The sequence below is a fragment of the Sus scrofa genome, chromosome X (assembly GCF_000003025.6).
Source record: "Sus scrofa isolate TJ Tabasco breed Duroc chromosome X, Sscrofa11.1, whole genome shotgun sequence".
NCBI lineage: Eukaryota > Metazoa > Chordata > Mammalia > Artiodactyla > Suidae > Sus > Sus scrofa.
This window is the reverse complement of record NC_010461.5, coordinates 82,133,668-82,153,762: the sequence shown is the minus strand read 5'-3', so window position 1 is coordinate 82,153,762 and position 20,095 is coordinate 82,133,668. Positions and strand designations below refer to the sequence as shown.

Below are 20,095 nucleotides of genomic sequence, written 5' to 3'. Positions count from 1 at the left end.
ACGGTCCCGGGAGGATGGCTGCAGCGGTTCTCAGCTGAAGTGAAGAGTCACCGGCCAAGAACTGGATGAATGACCACCTCTGGGGCGCTATCTTCCCTTTTTTTCCTTCCAGTACCAGAGAAGGAGAACAGAGAAAGACAGACAAACTGACAGACAAACCCAGGGCGAAGAGACAAAGAGAGAGGAGGGCGGGGGAGAGAGAAAATATGAATACGAATATTATATTCAATATATGAAGATATGTGAGAGAGATAAACACGCCGAATCAAATCCTCATCTTTCCTGCATTCTCTACAAACAAGAGAGACGCGTAGTTCCTGGGGAGGCTCAGCAGTAGCGCCAGCACGCCTCTCTCCCTGCTCCACCCTGCCTTCTTGCCTCTTCTTGGCCTGCCCAACAGGCCTCCCCAGACTCTTGCCTTGGCTCCGCGGGTCGCGGTACCTCTCAGTCCCGCCAGTGTGTAAGTTTCTGACTCGCCCCGCCCCGCCCCGCCCCCCACCCAGAGCATTGGCCCCGCCCCAAGCCCGGAGCCCGCTGAGTCGTGCGCTGATTGGCCAGCGCCTGGCGTAGCCGGGCTCGGCAGCTCGGGCTCTCTCCGGCTCTCTCCAGACTCCACGGCCAGTAGTTTGCGGCATCGGGAGGAGCAGCAGCAGCAGTAGCGGCCGCCGGGAGCGCAGTGGGGAGACAACCGAGCGGGCACAGACGGCAGCACGGCTCCCGCGCACCATGCCCGGCTTGCTTGGGGGGAACTGGCACCCGCGTGCCTAACCTGGCACGGGCCCTTGGCGCGTTGCGCTCCTCAACATTCTGGCTGAGCAGATTCATCGGAGATCAGAAACCTCCCATCCCTGCTCGCTCACACTCCCCACTCATATTCCCCACACCACACACTCGCTCTTCTTTTCTCTCACACATTCACACACAGCCCAAGACCGAGAGCGCGAGACCGACCTCGCGAGTGCGCGAGCGCCGGGGAGGGAATAAGCCCAACGCAGTGCGGCCAGCGCCTCTCCAGGAAGATGGAATCAAGAAGCTCTCGCAAGTAAACTTTGGCGGCGACGGAACCGTCGACCGCGGCAGCTGCTGAGGCGGACCCCAGCGACATGCGACTGAGCTAGGAGGGCTTCCTCCCGCGGCGGCGGCGGCGGCGGCGGCGGCGGCGGCGGCGGCGGCGGCGGCGGCGGCGGCGGCGGCCCTCGGAGCGACACCCCAGCCCAGACAGAGGGAGGAGGAGAAGCCCCCGGTACCCACGGCGGCGGCCCCGCCTCTCCTGGCCGGTACTGTTGTCGCTTCCTCTCCCCTCCTCCCCACTCCCCCCCCCCCCCCAGGCCATTGGAAAGGCTGGGACTTTTATTTTCTTAGACAAATTGCCATCGCCCGGTTTTCACAAACTTGACGTGGAGACTCGGGAGGCGCTGATAACTTTGATTTCCGAGACGCAAACGCCCGCAGTCCAACTGCTCTGTGGGGGTGATTCCGTGCCCACCTCGGATCCGGGACAGACGCGCCCCTCAAGCTTTCCGAAGCCAACCACAGTGCAAGGGAGCGCCCTCTCCTCTCCGCAGCCTCTCTCCCCTCCCCCTTCCTCTGCCGGCTGGGGGACTGCCATCCTGCTCAGCCAGATAGTCGGGCGGCTGCGGCGCTTGACAGCAACTCAAACTCCCTCTTGCGTTTCCCTTTGCTCCCCGGTAGGCCTCGAAAAGGCCAGCGTGGCCCCCCCGGACCCCGGAGGGCGCGTTCCAGGCGGGTCCTCTCTCCGCAGTGAGCCAGGAGCACTGGGGGGAGGTCCTTGCGCATGCCAGGTGCACCGACAACGCTCTCGCCAGCCCCAACGCCGCTGCGCCGCGGCGGGCCGGGGAGTGCCTGAGAGGCTGTACCGCTACTGCATACCCCGATTTCGCTCCCAGTGCGGTCCAGACTTAGCAGCTCGTCGACTCGGCCGCTCAGACGTCGTCCCACCAGCAGCCCTGCGCCGCTGCGGCCAGTCGCGCCCGGCTAACTTTGAAGGGGGAAAACTGAGTAGCCGGGCTGGAGGGAGGGGGCTCGGGGCCGCGCGGTGCTCCCTCGGCCCCCCGGAGCCCCCGGGCCCCCCGCGAGCCCCCGCTGGGTCCGTCGCAACCTCAACATTGGAGCCGGCGCGGGTGTCCCCCCCGCGCCGCCGGGCCGCCCTGGGCGGGACTCCTCCCGCGGCCTCCGGGGCCCTTGGGCGTGCGCAACAGGCGGCCCGAGTCGGCGGGAAGCTGGAGCGCCGGCGGCGTCGACCTCGGAGGGGTGTGGAGAGGCGAGGCCAGGCAGAGCCCCGCGCAGCCATGGAGTCACTCCTGCTGCCGGTGCTCCTGCTGCTGGCTGTATTGTGGACTCAGGCGGCAGCCCTCATTAACCTCAAGTACTCGGTAGAAGAGGAGCAGCGCGCTGGGACGGTGATCGCCAACGTGGCCAAGGACGCGCGAGAGGCGGGCTTCGCACTGGACCCACGGCAGGCCTCTGCCTTCCGTGTGGTGTCCAACTCGGCTCCGCACCTGGTGGACATCAACCCCAGCTCGGGCCTGTTAGTCACCAAGCAGAAGATAGACCGTGACCTGCTGTGCCGCCAGAGCCCCAAGTGCATCATCTCACTCGAGGTCATGTCCAGCTCAATGGAGATCTGCGTGATTAAGGTGGAGATCAAGGACCTGAATGACAATGCGCCCAGCTTCCCGGCGGCACAGATTGAGCTGGAGATCTCGGAGGCGGCCAGCCCAGGCACACGCATTCCCCTGGACAGCGCCTATGACCCAGACTCGGGCAGCTTCGGTGTGCAGACGTACGAGCTCACGCCTAACGAGCTATTCGGCCTGGAGATCAAGACGCGCGGCGATGGCTCACGTTTTGCAGAACTCGTGGTGGAGAAGAGTCTGGACCGAGAGACGCAGTCACACTATAGCTTCCGCATCACTGCGCTCGATGGCGGCGACCCGCCTCACCTGGGCACTGTTGGCCTCAGCATCAAGGTGACCGATTCCAATGACAACAATCCGGTGTTTGGAGAGTCCACCTATTCCGTGAGCGTACCAGAGAACTCACCTCCCAACACGCCCGTCATCCGTCTCAACGCCAGCGACCCAGACGAAGGCACCAATGGCCAGGTAGTCTACTCCTTCTACGGCTACGTCAATGATCGCACTCGAGAGCTCTTCCAAATTGACCCGCACAGCGGCCTGGTCACGGTCACCGGTGCCCTAGACTATGAAGAGGGCCACGTGTACGAACTGGACGTGCAGGCTAAGGACTTGGGGCCCAACTCCATCCCAGCACACTGCAAGGTCACTGTCAGCGTTCTGGACACCAATGACAACCCCCCTGTCATCAACCTGCTGTCCGTTAACAGCGAGCTGGTGGAGGTGAGCGAGAGCGCCCCCCCGGGCTACGTGATTGCACTTGTGCGGGTGTCTGATCGGGACTCCGGCCTCAATGGGCGCGTACAGTGCCGTTTGCTTGGCAATGTGCCCTTTCGGCTTCAGGAGTACGAGAGCTTCTCCACTATCCTGGTGGACGGACGGCTGGACCGCGAGCAGCACGACCAGTACAACCTCACGATCCAGGCGCGCGACGGCGGCGTGCCCATGCTGCAAAGTGCCAAGTCCTTTACCGTTCGCATCACCGACGAGAACGACAACCACCCGCACTTCTCCAAGCCCTACTACCAGGTCATTGTGCAGGAGAACAACACGCCCGGTGCCTATCTGCTCTCTGTGTCGGCCCGAGACCCCGACCTGGGTCTCAATGGTAGTGTTTCCTACCAGATCGTGCCATCGCAGGTGCGCGACATGCCTGTCTTCACCTATGTCTCCATCAACCCCAACTCGGGCGATATCTATGCGCTGCGATCCTTCAACCACGAGCAGACCAAGGCATTTGAATTCAAAGTGCTGGCCAAGGACGGCGGTCTGCCCTCGCTGCAGAGCAATGCTACCGTACGGGTCATCATCCTCGACGTCAATGACAATACCCCAGTCATCACCGCCCCACCCCTGATAAATGGCACCGCGGAGGTCTACATCCCCCGCAACTCCGGCATAGGCTACCTGGTGACCGTTGTCAAAGCAGACGACTACGATGAGGGTGAGAACGGCCGGGTCACCTATGACATGACGGAGGGCGATCGCGGCTTCTTTGAAATAGACCAGGTCAATGGCGAGGTCAGAACCACTCGCACCTTCAGCGAGAGCTCTAAGGCTTCCTACGAACTTATTGTGGTGGCCCACGACCACGGCAAGACGTCTCTCTCCGCCTCTGCGCTTGTCTTAATCTACCTGTCCCCTGCTCTCGATGCCCAAGAGTCGATGGGCTCGGTGAACTTGTCCCTGATTTTCATTATAGCCCTGGGCTCCATTGCCGGCATCCTCTTTGTCACTATGATCTTCGTGGCGATCAAGTGCAAGAGAGACAACAAAGAGATCCGGACCTACAACTGCAGGTAGAGCCAACTTTTCTTTCTTTCTTTGACTTGGGTGAATAAGGTGTCTCTGTGAGAAAATCCCAGTGTTTTTGTTTCCTATTTAAACGCATGCACCTTACTTACAGTGCTTCTTTTGGGGGGTGGGTTGGGAGGAGAAAGTTTGTGGCAGCCCAAATTGATCAATTCTTTTGATCTGACGATTTGCTGGAAGACAGTCATTTACCGTTTGAATGGATTCTGTCACATAATGATGAGTAGAAAAGCAATTATCATTTTAAAGTTTGCACAGCTGTTTCCACGAAGCTACCGCAGAAAAAAATTTATGGGGGGGGAGGGAGAGGGAGAGAGCCATAACTTTATTTGGGGGCTGCAGTGTTTTGGGGACAGATTTTGAAAGGAAATTGAGTGCTGGCTGTTTCCCTGTCCTGTTGTGAAAAGAAACTCTGAAGAGAGCTTGTGAGTGGGAGTCTAAGGTAGCAAACAGAGTTGGAGAAGAGAGAACAAGAGTGTGTGGGGAAGTAGGTGATTAGTGGTTGTGTGTGTGTGTGTTCTTGGCTTGTTTTGTATCCAGTCTCCAAGCATCTGGCTATGTGACGTGAAATTCTACCAGTTATCTATATGTTTTTGAATGTCTGGTTGCTGGGGTGAAGATCAGGCATCCCAATAAAGGACGTGACTTTTTGCATCTAGATGTTTCACTAAATGTAGCAATCTTCTGGAGTTGGTGGTGTTTTCCTCTAATGTGGGACTCTGCTGTGGCACTAAGAGCGGATCCCTACCAGTGGATGTCACTATGTTACAGTTTCCCTTGAAATGTCTGCAGGATGTGTGGGTTCCTGAGAGAGGTGAGGGAGGGAGGGAGAGAGAAGGGGGGCAACATAGAAGTGTGGAAACTGGAATGACATGTAGTAATTTTTTAAAAAAAGATTTCCCAATAAGCACTTGGAGGGTCTTGCTGAAGCAAGCCCTTAAAATTGGATAGAACAAATACGTCTAAGTATTTCTAGAATCCAATATCCAATTTAGGATGATACATGTAATTTTGTTTCCATCAGTGTCTCATCGAAACGGTTGAAAAAAAAAGTTGTTTCTTTAGTTTGCTGAAAATGAATGATGCTGCTATTTCTTCCCAAGGTGTGTGTGTGCTTTCAACACACCTACACATCCAGTGTGTCTTTTGTGCCATCTGTGCTCGCATGTTAATCAGTCAAAATATATTTCTGTAGGTCCGAGTTGTATTTGACACCAACTGAAATGCACACTTCTGTGAATCAGAGCCCCCTGAATATGTAACAGCCATGCAATTATTGTTTCCCTTTTACTATTCTCTGCGTTACACAAGTTAGTAGACAAATGCTAACCACACATGAATATCAATCAGGTGCCATAAAAGAGCAGCTGCAATGCCTCATAAATGCTTTAATCCTGTTACTAGTGAAATGGCCATGACTTTCTTTCCTTCAGCTCCGAGTCATTTCAGATGGGAGAAATGGAAATTAATATTGCTCTTACCTTTGAAACCGGTGACTGCCAGTGGCGATTTTTATAGGAGAGAAATGCAGGGGTCTATAAAATTTTATTTACATGGAGATAATGATAGAGGGGATTCTTTTTAAAGCCATTTCCTCAGCATAAAGTAAATGCGTAAAGACCCTTTGCTTGATGAAAAAGAAATCAGCTTGAAATAAAGATATTGAAAGCTTTGCCACCTCTTGGTGATATATGACTAGAAGTGAGAGGCACTTTCTGAGAGCTTGCCAGGGAGATCATTAAACAGGGAGAAGAGCGTTTGAATTGGGAAAAAAAAAAAAAGCAAATCTCAGTGCTCTCCAACTTTACTCATATGTGTGTTTTGCAAAGAGCTCTGTTTCCTGTGCTGGTTTGGGATTAATGAAGTACACTTTAATTAAATAATTGGTCAATACAGAAAGGGCTGCGCAATGAAAGCCTCAGCTGAATCATTGGACGGGGCATTGCCAAACTTACCCATCATGGATAAACAAAATGATTAGAACTTCCCATTGATTCTAAATAGATTTGAAAAGAAAAATCAACCCCAGTCCTGGGCTCTCTGGAATTTTGCTCCCGAGCCAAGGTAGCATCAGCTTGCCACCACTGCAAGTCTTCAAGAGAGCACAGAGGGGAGGGGTGAGGGGAACGCACCTGCTCAGCACTAGGAAGATCCCAGGGATCCAGCAAGAATGTGCCTCCCGAGATAGGCAATCTCCCTGTCTGCTCAGACTTTTTAGAAACCTAAAGTTCTAGAGCTTGTCTTTCCCTGTATTAGGCAGAGGTTTGTTCTCAGCCTCTGCAGAGCCTCTTCCTGGAATGCATTCATTTATGAGACTTGCGAGATGATCTGCTCCCTTTTTGTATTCAGAAAATTAGCTTTGTGGAGTGAGAATACAGGCACAGGTTTTCCCCTTTAAAGATCAACCTGTATTATTTATTAACCCTATTGTTTTGCTGATTATTGCTCAGAAATTGAATTTCCAAACAATAAGCCGAATCATTATGTGCAAAGTAATAAATGACCTTGAGAATCTGGCTGCATTTAAATGTATTTCTTTTGACAAGTCTCTTAATGCTTGGTGTCTTTGGTACACATTGCTGGGTCTGTGTCAGTGTTAATTAAATTGAGCTCTTTATGTTCCAGTTGCAGCACAGCTGCTTGTAGGTACACCTGAATGGAGAAGGATGCTGAATGCACTAACCTTTAAATTCCTTTGCAGTAATTGTTTAACCATCACTTGTCCCCTCCGCTGTTTTATAAAAGGACAAAACAGCAAGTGTCTGCATTGCATCTCGGTTTCTCCCATTAGCGAGGAGCAAGACAAAAAGGCTGAGGAGAAAGTGAGCCTGAGGGGAAAGAGGTAAAAAGGCTTTTCCCCTCATTCAAATGGGTTTGGCTATCAGATTTCTTGAGAGGTGGGGGTGGGGTGGGGAGTTGAAGGGAGCAGGAATAGGGCAGGGGGAGGAGGGGTGGAGGCAAGGAACTGAGGATTTGGTAAAGGATGGGGTCTGATCTATTGCAGTTCAAAGCTGATCAGGTCCATCATCAAGGAACTTGAGTGAGGGTGTTCACCACTTGGCAATTGCCTGCAGGAAATGGAAAGGGGATTGTTTTTTATTTCTTTCTATCACTTCTATTAAATTAGGACTTGCTTCTTATTTCACCCAGGAATTCCTTTGGGTTCCACGAAAGCTCCAGATTTGAGCATTTCCATGCTTTCTCTCCCATAGGCTCAACTTTCCCCATTCCACACCCTTGTTAAATGGTCACTTACAGTGAAAAATTCCAAATCCAAAGTGTAGAAGCCTTTTTTTAAGGGGGGGAGTGGGAGGTTACTATGTGTAATATAAAAAACTTTATAGCCTTCAGCTTGTTTTCATATGTAAAAAGCACAGGGAGAAACTCGATGATGTAATGCACCAGAATAAGAAGCTGGAGCGGAGATGGGGTGCAACCCTCTGGGGTGCTTAATGTTTATTAATCGATGCATGGTTTGGGAGGGCGTTAGCGATACATGCTGCCTTTTCTGTCACGTAGAATCGCTGAGTACTCCTATGGGCACCAAAAGAAATCAAGCAAGAAGAAAAAAATCAGTAAGAATGACATCCGCCTGGTACCCCGGGAGGTGGAGGAGACAGACAAGATGAACGTTGTCAGTTGCTCCTCCCTGACCTCATCCCTCAACTATTTCGACTACCACCAGCAGACCCTTCCTCTGGGCTGCCGCCGCTCTGAGAGCACTTTCCTGAATGTGGAGAACCAGAATACCCGCAATGCCAGCGCCAACCACATCTATCATCACTCTTTCAACAGCCAGGGCCCCCAGCAGCCAGACCTGATCATCAACGGCGTGCCTCTGCCCGAGGTGAGTGCAGCTAAATGGCTCTGTGGGGTCCTTCCAGACCTCTTTCCCAGGCTGCTTACTGAACCCCATCATCCTCTATGGTGGTACATTGCCTGACAGGGGTGGGGAGAACCTCTCTGACCAAACCCATTTGCACAGTCAGGGTTTTGCTACCAGCGCATCTTGGGACAAAGGGTAACTCAACATATTGGGCCTTTGTAGGCGTGGATGTTGGGAGTGGGAGCCTAAGGTCCAAGCTTTTGAAATACCCGTATGGTATTCTGGCATAGTATGAATTTGCTCCACCTGTTGTAAATACACATGCTTGCCAGCCTGTGGTACTCCTATTCCAGTTGAAGTGTCTTAGTGAGAATCAACAAGTAGTCTTAAATATGGATGAACCCTAGGATGCTTGGGGGCCAGTTTCCTAGTGTGAGAGTGATTCAGCTTCCTGAAGCACCCCCTTTTGCTTTTTATTTGGTCATATACATCCTTTGCTGAGAATATGGATGGGCTAGTTAAAGGAAGGCAAACAAAAACATAAAAAAAAACTTGACCGTTTTTCAGTAGTTCTTATGGTGACATTTGACAAATGAGGAGGTTGAAACTGTCACTAATATGGAAATTTCGGGAATTAACCATGCATTTGAGTTAGCTGTTTCTCTTTATTGGGAATGAATGTTTTCAAATGGAAGCATTTTTTTTTTTTTTAAATAAAGACACTATGTGGTCTGGTGTTTGCTGGGTATTGAAATATTTCAGGGTGGTAGGGTAATAAGGTGGATGATGGCGGGTTGGTGGCTGGGTAAAAGGCTATAAATAACAGTTCTTGAGTTAATTTCATTTTTCTTTGACTTGCTTAAGTCCCTCTTTGGTTGGAAATTTGATGCACTGGGAGGCATATGCCCTCTTCCGGGCCACTAATGAAAGGAGTACTGTATACTCGGAGAGCACTTGACAACCGTTGTCTCCTTTGATCCTTACAGGCAGGTATTTTTATAGATTGCCCTTCAGTAGATGATGAAATGGAGGTCCAGACACACTAAGGGACTTGTTCAGACTCACACAGCAGAGAGGACTAGATTACAGGGCTCTATAATTCTGGCGAGTGCTGTTTCAGGGACACTTTCCAGCCTGAGAAGTAATTCAGCCTGCCATACCTGGGCTGGGATGCAGATAAAATAGCCTCATAGTCTTTGTATCAATTTCATAGGGCAAAGGGTTTTAGGACCACTTTCATTGACTGCTCCTCCTAGTTCCGGAAAAATATTTCTCATTGGAATTAGTGGAAGAAAAAAGCAGTGATTTGAATGAAAAGCTGATGATCTTCTTCCAGCAACAGAAACAACAATAGTGTCACTCTATAAATCTGTAAAGAAGGATTTATGGAAAACCCAGTATTAAGTTGGGTTGGCTCAGTTATAATTATGAATATCAGTGAATACTACTAGGAACTAGATCCTAGACTTTTTGCAGGACTACTTGTGGACTACCAAGAGTTTAGCAATGGAGAGGAGAGGTAGTGCTATGTAGTGGAATCAGATAGACTGAGATTTTGCATCTGGGGGACACGTCTTGCTATAGAATCCCTCTGAATTTCTGTTTCTTCATATACAATGGGCACATCTATCATGCAAGATTGGTCCAAGGAACAATATGACATGTAATGTAAGGGGTGTGACACATAGGTGGCCCCTGAATGATAGATCTCCTCATTAGACAATAATTGGAGAATGCTGTTGTCATAGCCTGCACACCTGAGTGTGACTCCCTAGGCACTTACAACCGAAGAGGAATTTAGGCTGGTTCTGTATAGATAATACCTACAAAGTGGTGTGGTTAGAGCACTCATACTGGACTCTTAAACAACGAAAGTGAAAAATGCCAAAGTGTGGGTTCAGGTGCTGCCTGCTGTTGCTTGAGGTGGACAGAAGCACTGAATCTTGAGGGCTTAGTGATTTTTATGCAGTCGATTCAAGGCACTAGAAAAAAGTAAGCCCTAGTGTCTAAGGGATGCTTGGAGAGGGCAGGAGATACATGACTGTGTTGGCATGGTTCACCTAAGATCTTGGTGTTCTTTCTAAGATTCTCCCATGGGCAGAATGAAACAAAGTATTGCTTCAGTTATTTAGAAAAGCCAATGGAAGTCTGAATTCTGATCCTATTTCTGACTCACAAAGCCAGATGCTCTCTCTATTTAACAAAATCACACAGATCTCATGTCTAGGTAGGGCTAGTCTGGGTCAAGACAGCACAGCATATTTTAGGAACAGTGTGTATGTCTAATATGCAGTCCTGGAGAGTTCAATTGATAAACCCATTCAAAAAGGGAAGAGACCCACTCATGGCAGAGAACAAGTCAAGTCATTTACCCTACATCTGTCACAAAGTCCTGCATGGGGAACATGATACTTTTTCCTTCTTTTCCCATACCAGAATCCCCTGAATGTGGACTAGGCACGATGCTTACAGTGAAATGTCTAAAAGCACAAGGATGATTGATTCATACATTCAACTAATACTGTTGAGTATCTATTCTTTGCAAGGCTCTTCTTTAGGCTCTGGTGTTAGAGAAATGAAAAAGGTGTTCTCTAATCTCAAGGAATGCACATTCTAAAGAAGCAGATTAGGAAATAGGTGATTTGCAGTGTGGAATGATAAATGCTACTATCAGGAACAATGGGATATTCTCCATTACTAGTACAGTAATATCCTAATATATTTCTTACCTTTTCTTTATACTTTTCTGATTAGGTAATTAATCCATCCAAGAAACCAACATTTATTAAGTAATTATAGCACGAAATGATAAGTGCTACAATGTGATAAATCTTAGATTCTGTGGAAATTTCTGTATTAAATCTTGTTAAGGCATGTATATTTTTCTCTATATTCTTTCATTAAACCATTCTTTTATTTGTTCACTAACTCAGCCTAGGAGCATCTATGGCATACTTAGAAGATGCCAGGCACTGTACAACTTGCTGAGGATACAGAAATAAAACACTTGATCCTTGACCCCAGGGAGCTATAGGGAGAGAGTCAAGTAAACAGGTCATTTCAATTCAGGGGAATATCTCTTTCCTGAGCACATGTTATATTCTTACTTGCCAGACTGGGACCAAAGGTCATGACACATTATGTTCCTCTGCTAGGCTACCTTGTGACAAACTCTCTCCTTTCATTAGCTGCGGAGTCAGTTGCAGGGTTTACTGGGCCATAGGATTACAGAGGAGTCAGAACTGCTTACCTCACAGAACTCCATCAAACTTTGAAGTTTATCACCATGCGTTAGATCAGATCAGCAAGCATTGTTTGAGTGTCTACCATGTGCTCAGCTGTGTGGCAGGTACCATGGGGATCCCAGATGAATATAAGATGTAGCATCTGCCTTCAGAGATCATAGTCTAGTTGGGATGCTAAGATCAGCCACATGATTTCCCTGTAAGCAACACAAAAAAGTTTCTAATCATGAGTCACTTTGCAGCCTCCTGCACTCCTACACCTCCTTCTTGGCAGCCCTGCCATCATTTATACATAGATTTACTGTTGAGCTCTCAAGGTTTGGTGCTGATGTGAGAGTAACTTTTGCATCAGTGTGCAGACCTAGACACATCTGAACATTCTTGGCTTTCGGAACTGAAGGGAACGTGACTTTAAATGCAGGTAGGAAGGTCAAGGTAAAGGGAAGGGAGCATTGGTCTAGAGAACTGGAACTCAGCCTTTAGAATTACAGAGACCATCTTGCCTGGAATTCTTGATAATCATTTACCTGCCCTCTGATGTTGGTCAGGAAATCAGCTGTGTGGATTTTGTGGTTTTGTATACAAATTTGAGGCAGGAACATGGAGGATGCTTTTGCTGTTTACACAAGACTTGTAGAATTAGTGATGTTGGGTATCTCAAGTATTTTAAATTGAAGGGTGAGATTTGCTTTCCTTGGCATCTTGGTTTATTTAGTCCATAAACTTAGAGTATATGTAAATTAATACATATGAGTGTGTGTGTGTGTGTGCACACGCATGTGGGTGTTAGGGGTGGGAAGAGAGTGAAGAGAGAGGAAAGGAGGTTGAAAAAAATAGAGAATGGAAAAGAGAGAGATAGTAGTTTTGTCAGTTTGCTAAGATTTTTCTAAAATTATTCCAGTTTTTTTTTTTTTTTGAGGCTCCTCAGTATGGCTAATATTTTTTCTTCCAATCTTATGGAATGGAGGCATGCCTACTGGGTGCATCGGTATTAGTCCTTTGTACATCGGCATTCCTGCATTACCCTTTTTGACACCCAGGCTGTGGTCACTGTTGGAGAAGGAAAATACAATTCGTTTCTTCTGCTGGTAATGGAGACTTGGGTGGGACCTCTTCTTGCCTTCAGGGGGGATAAAATGGCCAAACACCCAGTCTCTGTTGAGGCATTTACAAAGTTTAGTTTTTTAATATTGAATGTTTCAGAGCTGACAGCTCTAAGGGAGTGACAAGGGGCAAGAGCTCCCAGATTTCTAGTCATAGGTGAATAGGGATTGCGATTTTGGTTTCAAACTCCATCTTGAGTTCTCACTCTTTTATTTTTCCTCCATTCACTAGCAAACTGGCATCTTTGATGTGAGACATCCTGAGGGTATGTGTATGCTCTTCTCTGGTCACTCACACAGCAGTTTCATAAGTAGCAGTGTAGGAGCAGTGGAAGGCTTTGCAGGACAAGGATGTATGTGGCAGACCAAACTTGAATGCTTCCAATTATCTTACCAAAACTCTTAATGCACGTTATCTGAGTGCAAATAATGAAACTAAAACATCAGTTAGGCTTTGAAGAAAATAAGAAAGAAATAGCTCAGCATGCTTTGGTCCCTCAAAAGAGTTTTAAAGTTAGGGATTTGCAATGATTTGAGTGAAAACTCTGAGCTAAGGAGCTAGAAGAGCAGCCAGAAACCTATTAGATGTCAGATTCAGAAGTCATTAGACAATTAATAGGTACAATGAGGCTGGTTTGGATGGCAAGTTAATGACACAGATCACCACCTCCAATTAAAACAAACCAACAAACCCTTCAGTGTGCATTTTTCCTTTTACTTCCCTTGTTACAACAGGGTCTTGGAACCATGTAAGTCTTATCCCTAAGGGTCAAAAGTATCCCTCAGGCTGCAGAAGGAAACAATGGAAAACAACACAGCCCACATCTTTTCAAGGCTTACTCAAGCTTTCTTTAAAAACAAAATCAAAGGCTCCACTTTTACTGAGAGACACTCGAGGACCACCCTACATTACATTTTCCTGCCCAGTTTCACATCTAGCCTAGGTAGCGCGTTTCCCAGTGGGGATCCGCTTGCAAGATGTGTTCCAGAATAAACTGTTCCTCTGTCGTCTCCATGCAACTGCTGCAGAACTGAGTTAGTTTACATTAGTATTTGCTAATTTATTATTATAATTCCTTATTGGCAATTAACTGGTTACCTTAGAGATCACCTCTCTCCCCATACACCTTCACTAAAGTTGAGCTCAGCCAGAGTGCTTGCTAATGATCCTGAGATTTCTCTCCCTAGGGTATGGGAGGCAGGACATTTTCCATAGAGGGCTTAGAGGCTTTGGAATTCCTCTTATCAGAGGACCACCAGTTCAGGGGCCTAGTAGCCCTACCTGGTTTTGCTCTGAGTGTCAGGCAGATTTATAAGGCAGGAGGAGCTGCAGACCTCTCCCTCCCTAACCTTGCCCTCGTCTTTGCTGTGGCTTTGGTATACTGTACACAGAGGCCAAGCTGTGGGGTTGGGGGGATTGCTTGTTAAGGGTTGGAAGACCAAAAAAGGATGAAGTTACCTCCTGGCAAAGCTGGAGTCTTTCAGTTATGGTGCTGCAGTGGATCTGAGTCCACTTGGAGCTTGAGATGTTGACCCCTCTGCATGTGTATCTCAGCTTCCAGGGCTTAGGGGAGGCCAAGCTTGGCTAGACTGAATGTCTCAGATATGGATAAATGAAGCCATTTGTGCAAGAGGCCTGTGTTATGAGAGGCGGGAGGCTGGCTCTGGATCGGCCATTTTCCCCACTGAGAAGAGGCTTGATTTCTTGATGTGTGACTGGCTGGCCTTTAATGTGAGCCTCATTTACTTCGAACAATTGAGAGGTTTGAAGTGAAAGTCCCAGAGGATCAGTTGTTTGTAGAGGGAAATGCTCTTCAAGTTACATTTCCTCTTTGGCTGTTGTGTAGTTATGAGTGGTTTTTGTGTGGCCTGCATGGTGAGGTTCACCCTGCTTCCAGTGGGTGTACCCAGGCTGCTAGTGCCTCCTTGTGCCCCTGCCCCCCCCCCCCCCCCCCAGTGAACCAGGAGGAAAGTACTACAGCCTGGAGCTGGAGAACAGCCCTGCCAGCTCCAGGAACTTGGCCTCCCATAAGGAAATCACATTTGCTATCATTTACGGTTTTGCTTAAAAATATTGGCTGGGACTACACAGCTCCACAGCACTCCTGGAAAAGGTGTCAGAAGGGACCAGTATCTCTACTCTATAATCATGAAAATGGAGTTGCAGAGAAGACAAAGACTTGCCCAGGCATACATCATTTGGGGCCAAAATGGACTCATTTTGCTTGATAGCAGTTCTGCTGCAGCTTCAAAGTACTTTCTGTCAAGTAACAGAAAACCTGATTGGAATCCACAGGAGGACCTGTGACTATACCTTTGGCCTGTGATTGTGTTCCTGAAAAGTTGTGCAGCAAGGAAGTGTTTGTTTTATAAATTAGACCCCATGTTAACCACAGTGGTGGTGTTCCATATAGAAACCATGTGGTGGAGTCTTTCATAAAGGAAAGAACCCCTGTGTCATGTGAATAATCAGCTCCTTACTGATTTCCTTTGTAAGTCTGGATTTTTTACCTATCTTGTTTCCTTAAAGTGTAATTCTTCACCTTGGCAAGAATTAGAAAACCTTTGAAAGGTGGGCTAATTCATTATTCCCGTGGATTCTTACTGTTTAGCCTTCCTGGTTGAATCTCACTTCATTAAAAATGTAATTATGTAATATTTAAAATACATGGAGTCTAGAGAAGACAGATAATATCACCCAGATTTAACAAATGTTAACATTTCATATTTGCTCCAGATTTAAAAAAAATTAAATAAAAAGTTAACAGCTGTTGTCTTCCCATCCCATTCCTTTCTCTCCAGCCATTCTTTGTAAGTCTGTAGCTGGAAGAGCAGAAATCCCTCAGGAATATTTTTGGTGCTTTTTGTCTTAGCCTCTTGAGCACGCTTCAAAAAAGATGGTTCTTATTTTGCTGCCTCAGGTCCTGAAAACTCCCCAAGTCAATAAGGGTTTCCTCGATTGAGCAGAAGCCTGGGAATTATTTTGGAGAATGAAAGGGCTCTCTTAGACTTCCCTTAAATTCAGCCTTTGGGGAGGGAGAAACTTATTTTGGGGAAAGAAAAATTTGAGATTAAGCATTAGATTGACAGACAGACAGGTGTTAAGGGCAACTATTTTGCATTTTGAGCAGACCATTGGGGATTGAAGCAGGCAACAAACTTGATGGGAAGCCTGCATTCTCCTTGAGCTCAGTGTTCATGGACTAGCGCTGGGGCTTCTTCATGTCAGATGCTTAAGCACTGCCTTGATGTGCATAGTCTTCGGATGCTCCATTAAGTCTCTGAGTGCCAGTGTGGCCAGTTTTCAGCTTCTCCCACCAGGGCCCATCTGGTTGCTGTTCTGCGACAAGCTGCTCTCCCTGATTGCCACCAGCACTGGTCTTGGCAGTCTCTGCTTTCTGGATTATTTTTGCTCCTAAATCTGATTTCCAGAGCATGAAGGGCACCTCGTCTCAGATTTTATAGTTTGCTCTTCTTAACAACATGGACCCCTTATGCAAGCTGGTGGGGAGATAAATTCAGTCCAAAGGCTCTACCCTTTAGGGCAGTGTGTGTGTGTTGGGGGTGGGGTGGGGAGGTTATTATTTGCTTCTTTCACCCACTTATTCTGGTCTGAGGTGATGGAGCCTTTGTGAACTGGCCTGATTGTACACATGTCTATGAGCTTAGGCTCTCAGAACCCCTTCCTCAGCCTTGACCCTCTTCTGGTTGCCTCCCTGAGGAAATGCTTATAAGCATAGTCACAGCAGAGTATGATTCCCACCAACAGGGAACCCCAGAGACAGATCTCCTGGGGACTTTTTTTTTTTTTTTAAATGGCTGCTCCTCTATGGAAGTTCCCAGGCTAGGGGTCGAATCAGAGCCATAGCTGCTGGCCTATGCCACAGCCACAACAACTTGGGATCCAAGCCATGTCTGTGACCTACACTACAGCTCATGGCAACTCCAGATCCTTAACCCACTGAGCAAGGCCAGGGATTGAACCCTCATTCTCATGGATACTAGTCGGGTTTGTTACCTCTGAGCCACAATGGGAACTCCATGGAAATTATTTTTAATCATCGCCATGCATACATCCTAGCTTAAGAAAACCTTAGAGGGAGTTTCAACTCCTTTGAAATTATTTTCCGAGGCTCAGTTTCTCTTTTTGCCCTTTTTATGGGGAGGGCAGGGCATAATTCTGCTAAAAGTCTTCCTCTTTAATTCACTTGGCTCAAGTAAATCTGGTTAGGGCTGCCTATGTGTACGGGTGCTTTGCTAGAAAACCATATCTTTTCTAAGTGAGATGTATGAGTAGGGAGACTAGATCAGACTGCATTGATAGGGATTGACTTAACCTTTAAACACCTTCTTTTTTTTTAAAAAAAATAACTAAAGATGCCTGTAATCCAGCATTCGTTTTGAAACTTGACATGCTTGAGGGATGCAGGGCTCTGGAAATGCAGGGATAGGTAGAGGCATCTGGCTATAGGTAATGTTGAATGGCTTGTTGGAAGACTGATTTCCTTTTCTGAGCTGCCAGGCACAGAGGCCATGGTAAGGACACAGGCACGCTACACTGAGAAGACTGGCATTGACTCTGATCTTGCTGTCCTGGTCATTTCTTTAATTAGTACATTTCCATTTTCTCAAGTATAGACTTTTGAGTGATGAAGTATGCTAATGGCCGCATTTGTTCCTTAGAGCTTAGGGGAGAGAACATGATAGCATTAGTATTAAATAATGGGTTTTTCATAGTGAGATTTTGCCTGATTTTTTAATTGCAAAACAATTTATGATAGCTGTGGCTCTTTAGAAACAAATATCAAATGCTCCATATGAAACACCTATTTTCTGTGTGGCTTGTGAGCTTGCTAATGGGATGTGTGTCCTTACACTTCTAGGTCACTCCTTCTAATTTTGCCTCCACTGGTCATTCTTTAGAAATGGAAAAAGGCGTGTGCTTTGTTGCAATAAGAAATACAATAAGGAAATGCCTGAAATGGAAACAAAGTTAAATTGCTTTTGCACAAACTCTACATTGTGTAGTGGTCTGGTAGAGCAATGTCTTATGAAGTTGGTAAAGCCATACAGACCTTGGCACTGGGCATTTCTGGAATGGCATAAAGGGGCTTGGTCTTTGCACATCTGATCATCTGGTACCCTCAAGAAATGATCATGGAAGGTGGAGAAAAAAATCTGGAACTGCTAAGGTTTGTGGTTTGTGCATGTGTCATATTTGGAGACATAGGGTCAAAAACTGTGTGTGACACTTGCAATGCCTTGCTTTCCTCACCCTATGAGCCTAGAAAACACTGGGACAGTTATTTCTAATGTGTATGTCACCACTAGTCACTCTGTGATAATCTGGAGATCTGTAATTCTGGGATGGGGAGGAGGTCATTAGCAAAACAGATGAAACAATTAAAAACCCCACAAAAGAAGAGCCTTAGTTTATTGAAATCTATTACTACTGAGGAAAGCAGACTCCAAGACATTGAGAATTCTGAAAAATCCAAAAAGATGCCAAACAGCACTTGTCCTGGAATAATTATATGAGGAGACTGGGTCAGGGGATCTCCAGGTTATCTTGAAGCTCTGAGTGTAATTCTTTGAATTTTGCAATATTGGTTTGAAGTTAGCATTCATATAACTGACTGCATTAAGGTTTGAGTCCCTGTGATGACAGTGGCGGCTCTGTAGGTAGTATTGGGGCTAAGGGAATTACCTATGACAGGTGACACAATAGGTACAGCTTTGACATAAAGGCAAGATATTCTGTGTCTAATATGAGTTGTATGTACATCAAAACTCAATAACCTTTCTATTCAAATGGGTCTTCTTGCCCATTGTGAGTTCTGTCATAATGGCAGCAATGAGTACACTAACCTTGCTTCAGTTGGTCTGTACTTGTTCTAGGGCTGAGTAGGAGACACACTTCTCTTGCTTGACAAGCTAGACCTTTCAGAAGAACACAAATTCACTTAAGTATAAATTATGTTGATTATCACACTACCTAAAAATTCACAGAGCTGTAAGTCACCAAGATCTCCTTTTTAAGTTAGGTATTCTTGAGAACTGTTTTGTATATCATGATAAATTATCTAACCTTTCATACTGTTGAAGGCCAACATTATGGAAATAAGCAGCTTTTTATTCCATTCTAAGGTCAGTCTAACCAAATTATGCAACTTCTAATGCAATTGCTTGAAGCTTCCATTTTGAAAGTTTTCTCATTTTAATACCTTGCAACCAAGATAAATATTTTTTCACTGCTATTCATGCTTAACAATATATTTCCATGGTTGTCATTCTTTTTCTGGCATTTGTTGGCACGAAAGGCAGTTCTCCATGGCTTTCTTGGCTCATTTTGCTGTTTGCTATAGATAATCAGCCAAAGGCCGGAATTCAATAAAAACATGAATTTTCGTTGTTGTTGTTATTTTTAATTTCAGGCCATAGGAAGCTAACTGAGCCCTACAGAATCAATATATATGGGGCACTTGGGGTTTTGCTTGAGAGCCAAAAATGAGGTAGATTTTCTTTTAAAGCAGATTTGATTCCAGAATTATGAAACTCAATGCATGTCGGAGGCTGTCGGATTGCATTCAGCAGGATTTGGGGCACTATCCGTAACAAAGCAATCTATTTCTTTCAGGGAGTAAACTGCTATTTCAGGGGAAGGAGAGGTTAGTAAAGGAGCTTTTGGGAAGCTCTGTTTTACTTTTAAGTCCCCTAAAGAATACTCTTCAGGGGTTCTGGAAGGCAGGGCCAATTCTGTGCATTTCCTTCTGTACAGTGTCAGGTGTTATTATGTTTGTTACTGATGAGTTTATGCAGTTTCTATGGTGGTTATTGTGCCCTGATCTTAAAGGGTATTCATTTATTCTAGGTAAAGCTTGGCCCTCTATGTGGATTGCTTCCAGACTTTAGTGAATGGACTTACTGTTTAGTTAGACTCTTTAAAAAATATTTTGGCTTGAAAATTTTCATCCATTCATCTATCCACCAAATATTTGTAGATCATCCTTTAATGATCAGCCCTGTCCTCAGCCCTGAAGCTTATAGAGGAAATATAAGCAGTGCTTACCCTCATAGCTTATATCGTAATTGAGGAGACAAGATGAGAAGTTAAACACATTTTTTAAAAAAATCAATGGGGAAAGTAAGGATTATTTACTAAGTGGTGCCATGTAATTGATTAACAATAGGAAAAATGTTTTTATTTCCCACTGTATGACGAAATAAATACTACATGGATTAAAGAGTTAAAACTTCAAGATGAAAACTGAAATAGTAAAATTATTAGAAGAAAAAAAATAAACACCCATCTAATCCTGAAATTGAAAAGGACTTCAGAAGCTTAAAATCGGTAGAAATGAATTCAAAGAAAAATACCAGAAGCTCTGACCATGTAAAATTTAGAAATGTCTGTATGCCCCCAAATATCAAAAGCTAAATAAAAAAATAAAG

The 20,095-nt window shown here is 46.3% G+C and overlaps 1 protein-coding gene across 4 annotated transcripts in view; it reads left to right on the top strand.

Annotated features, from left to right (window-relative positions):
• PCDH19 (protocadherin 19) overlaps nt 604–20,095 on the top strand; it is a 121,795-nt gene continuing 102,303 nt past the window's right edge. Inside the window, exons 1-3 of one of the 4 annotated variants that reach the window (XM_013986293.2) lie at nt 1,132–4,456; nt 7,171–7,311; nt 7,989–8,316. In XM_013986293.2, coding sequence (XP_013841747.2) covers nt 2,310–4,456; nt 7,171–7,311; nt 7,989–8,316 — 2,616 coding nt within the window. In that variant the 5' untranslated portion in view covers nt 1,132–2,309. Of the gene's footprint in view, nt 4,457–7,170; nt 7,312–7,988; nt 8,317–20,095 lie in introns of all 4 variants that reach the window. The other 3 variants (XM_021079758.1, XM_021079756.1, XM_021079757.1) reach the window with 3 other exon arrangements.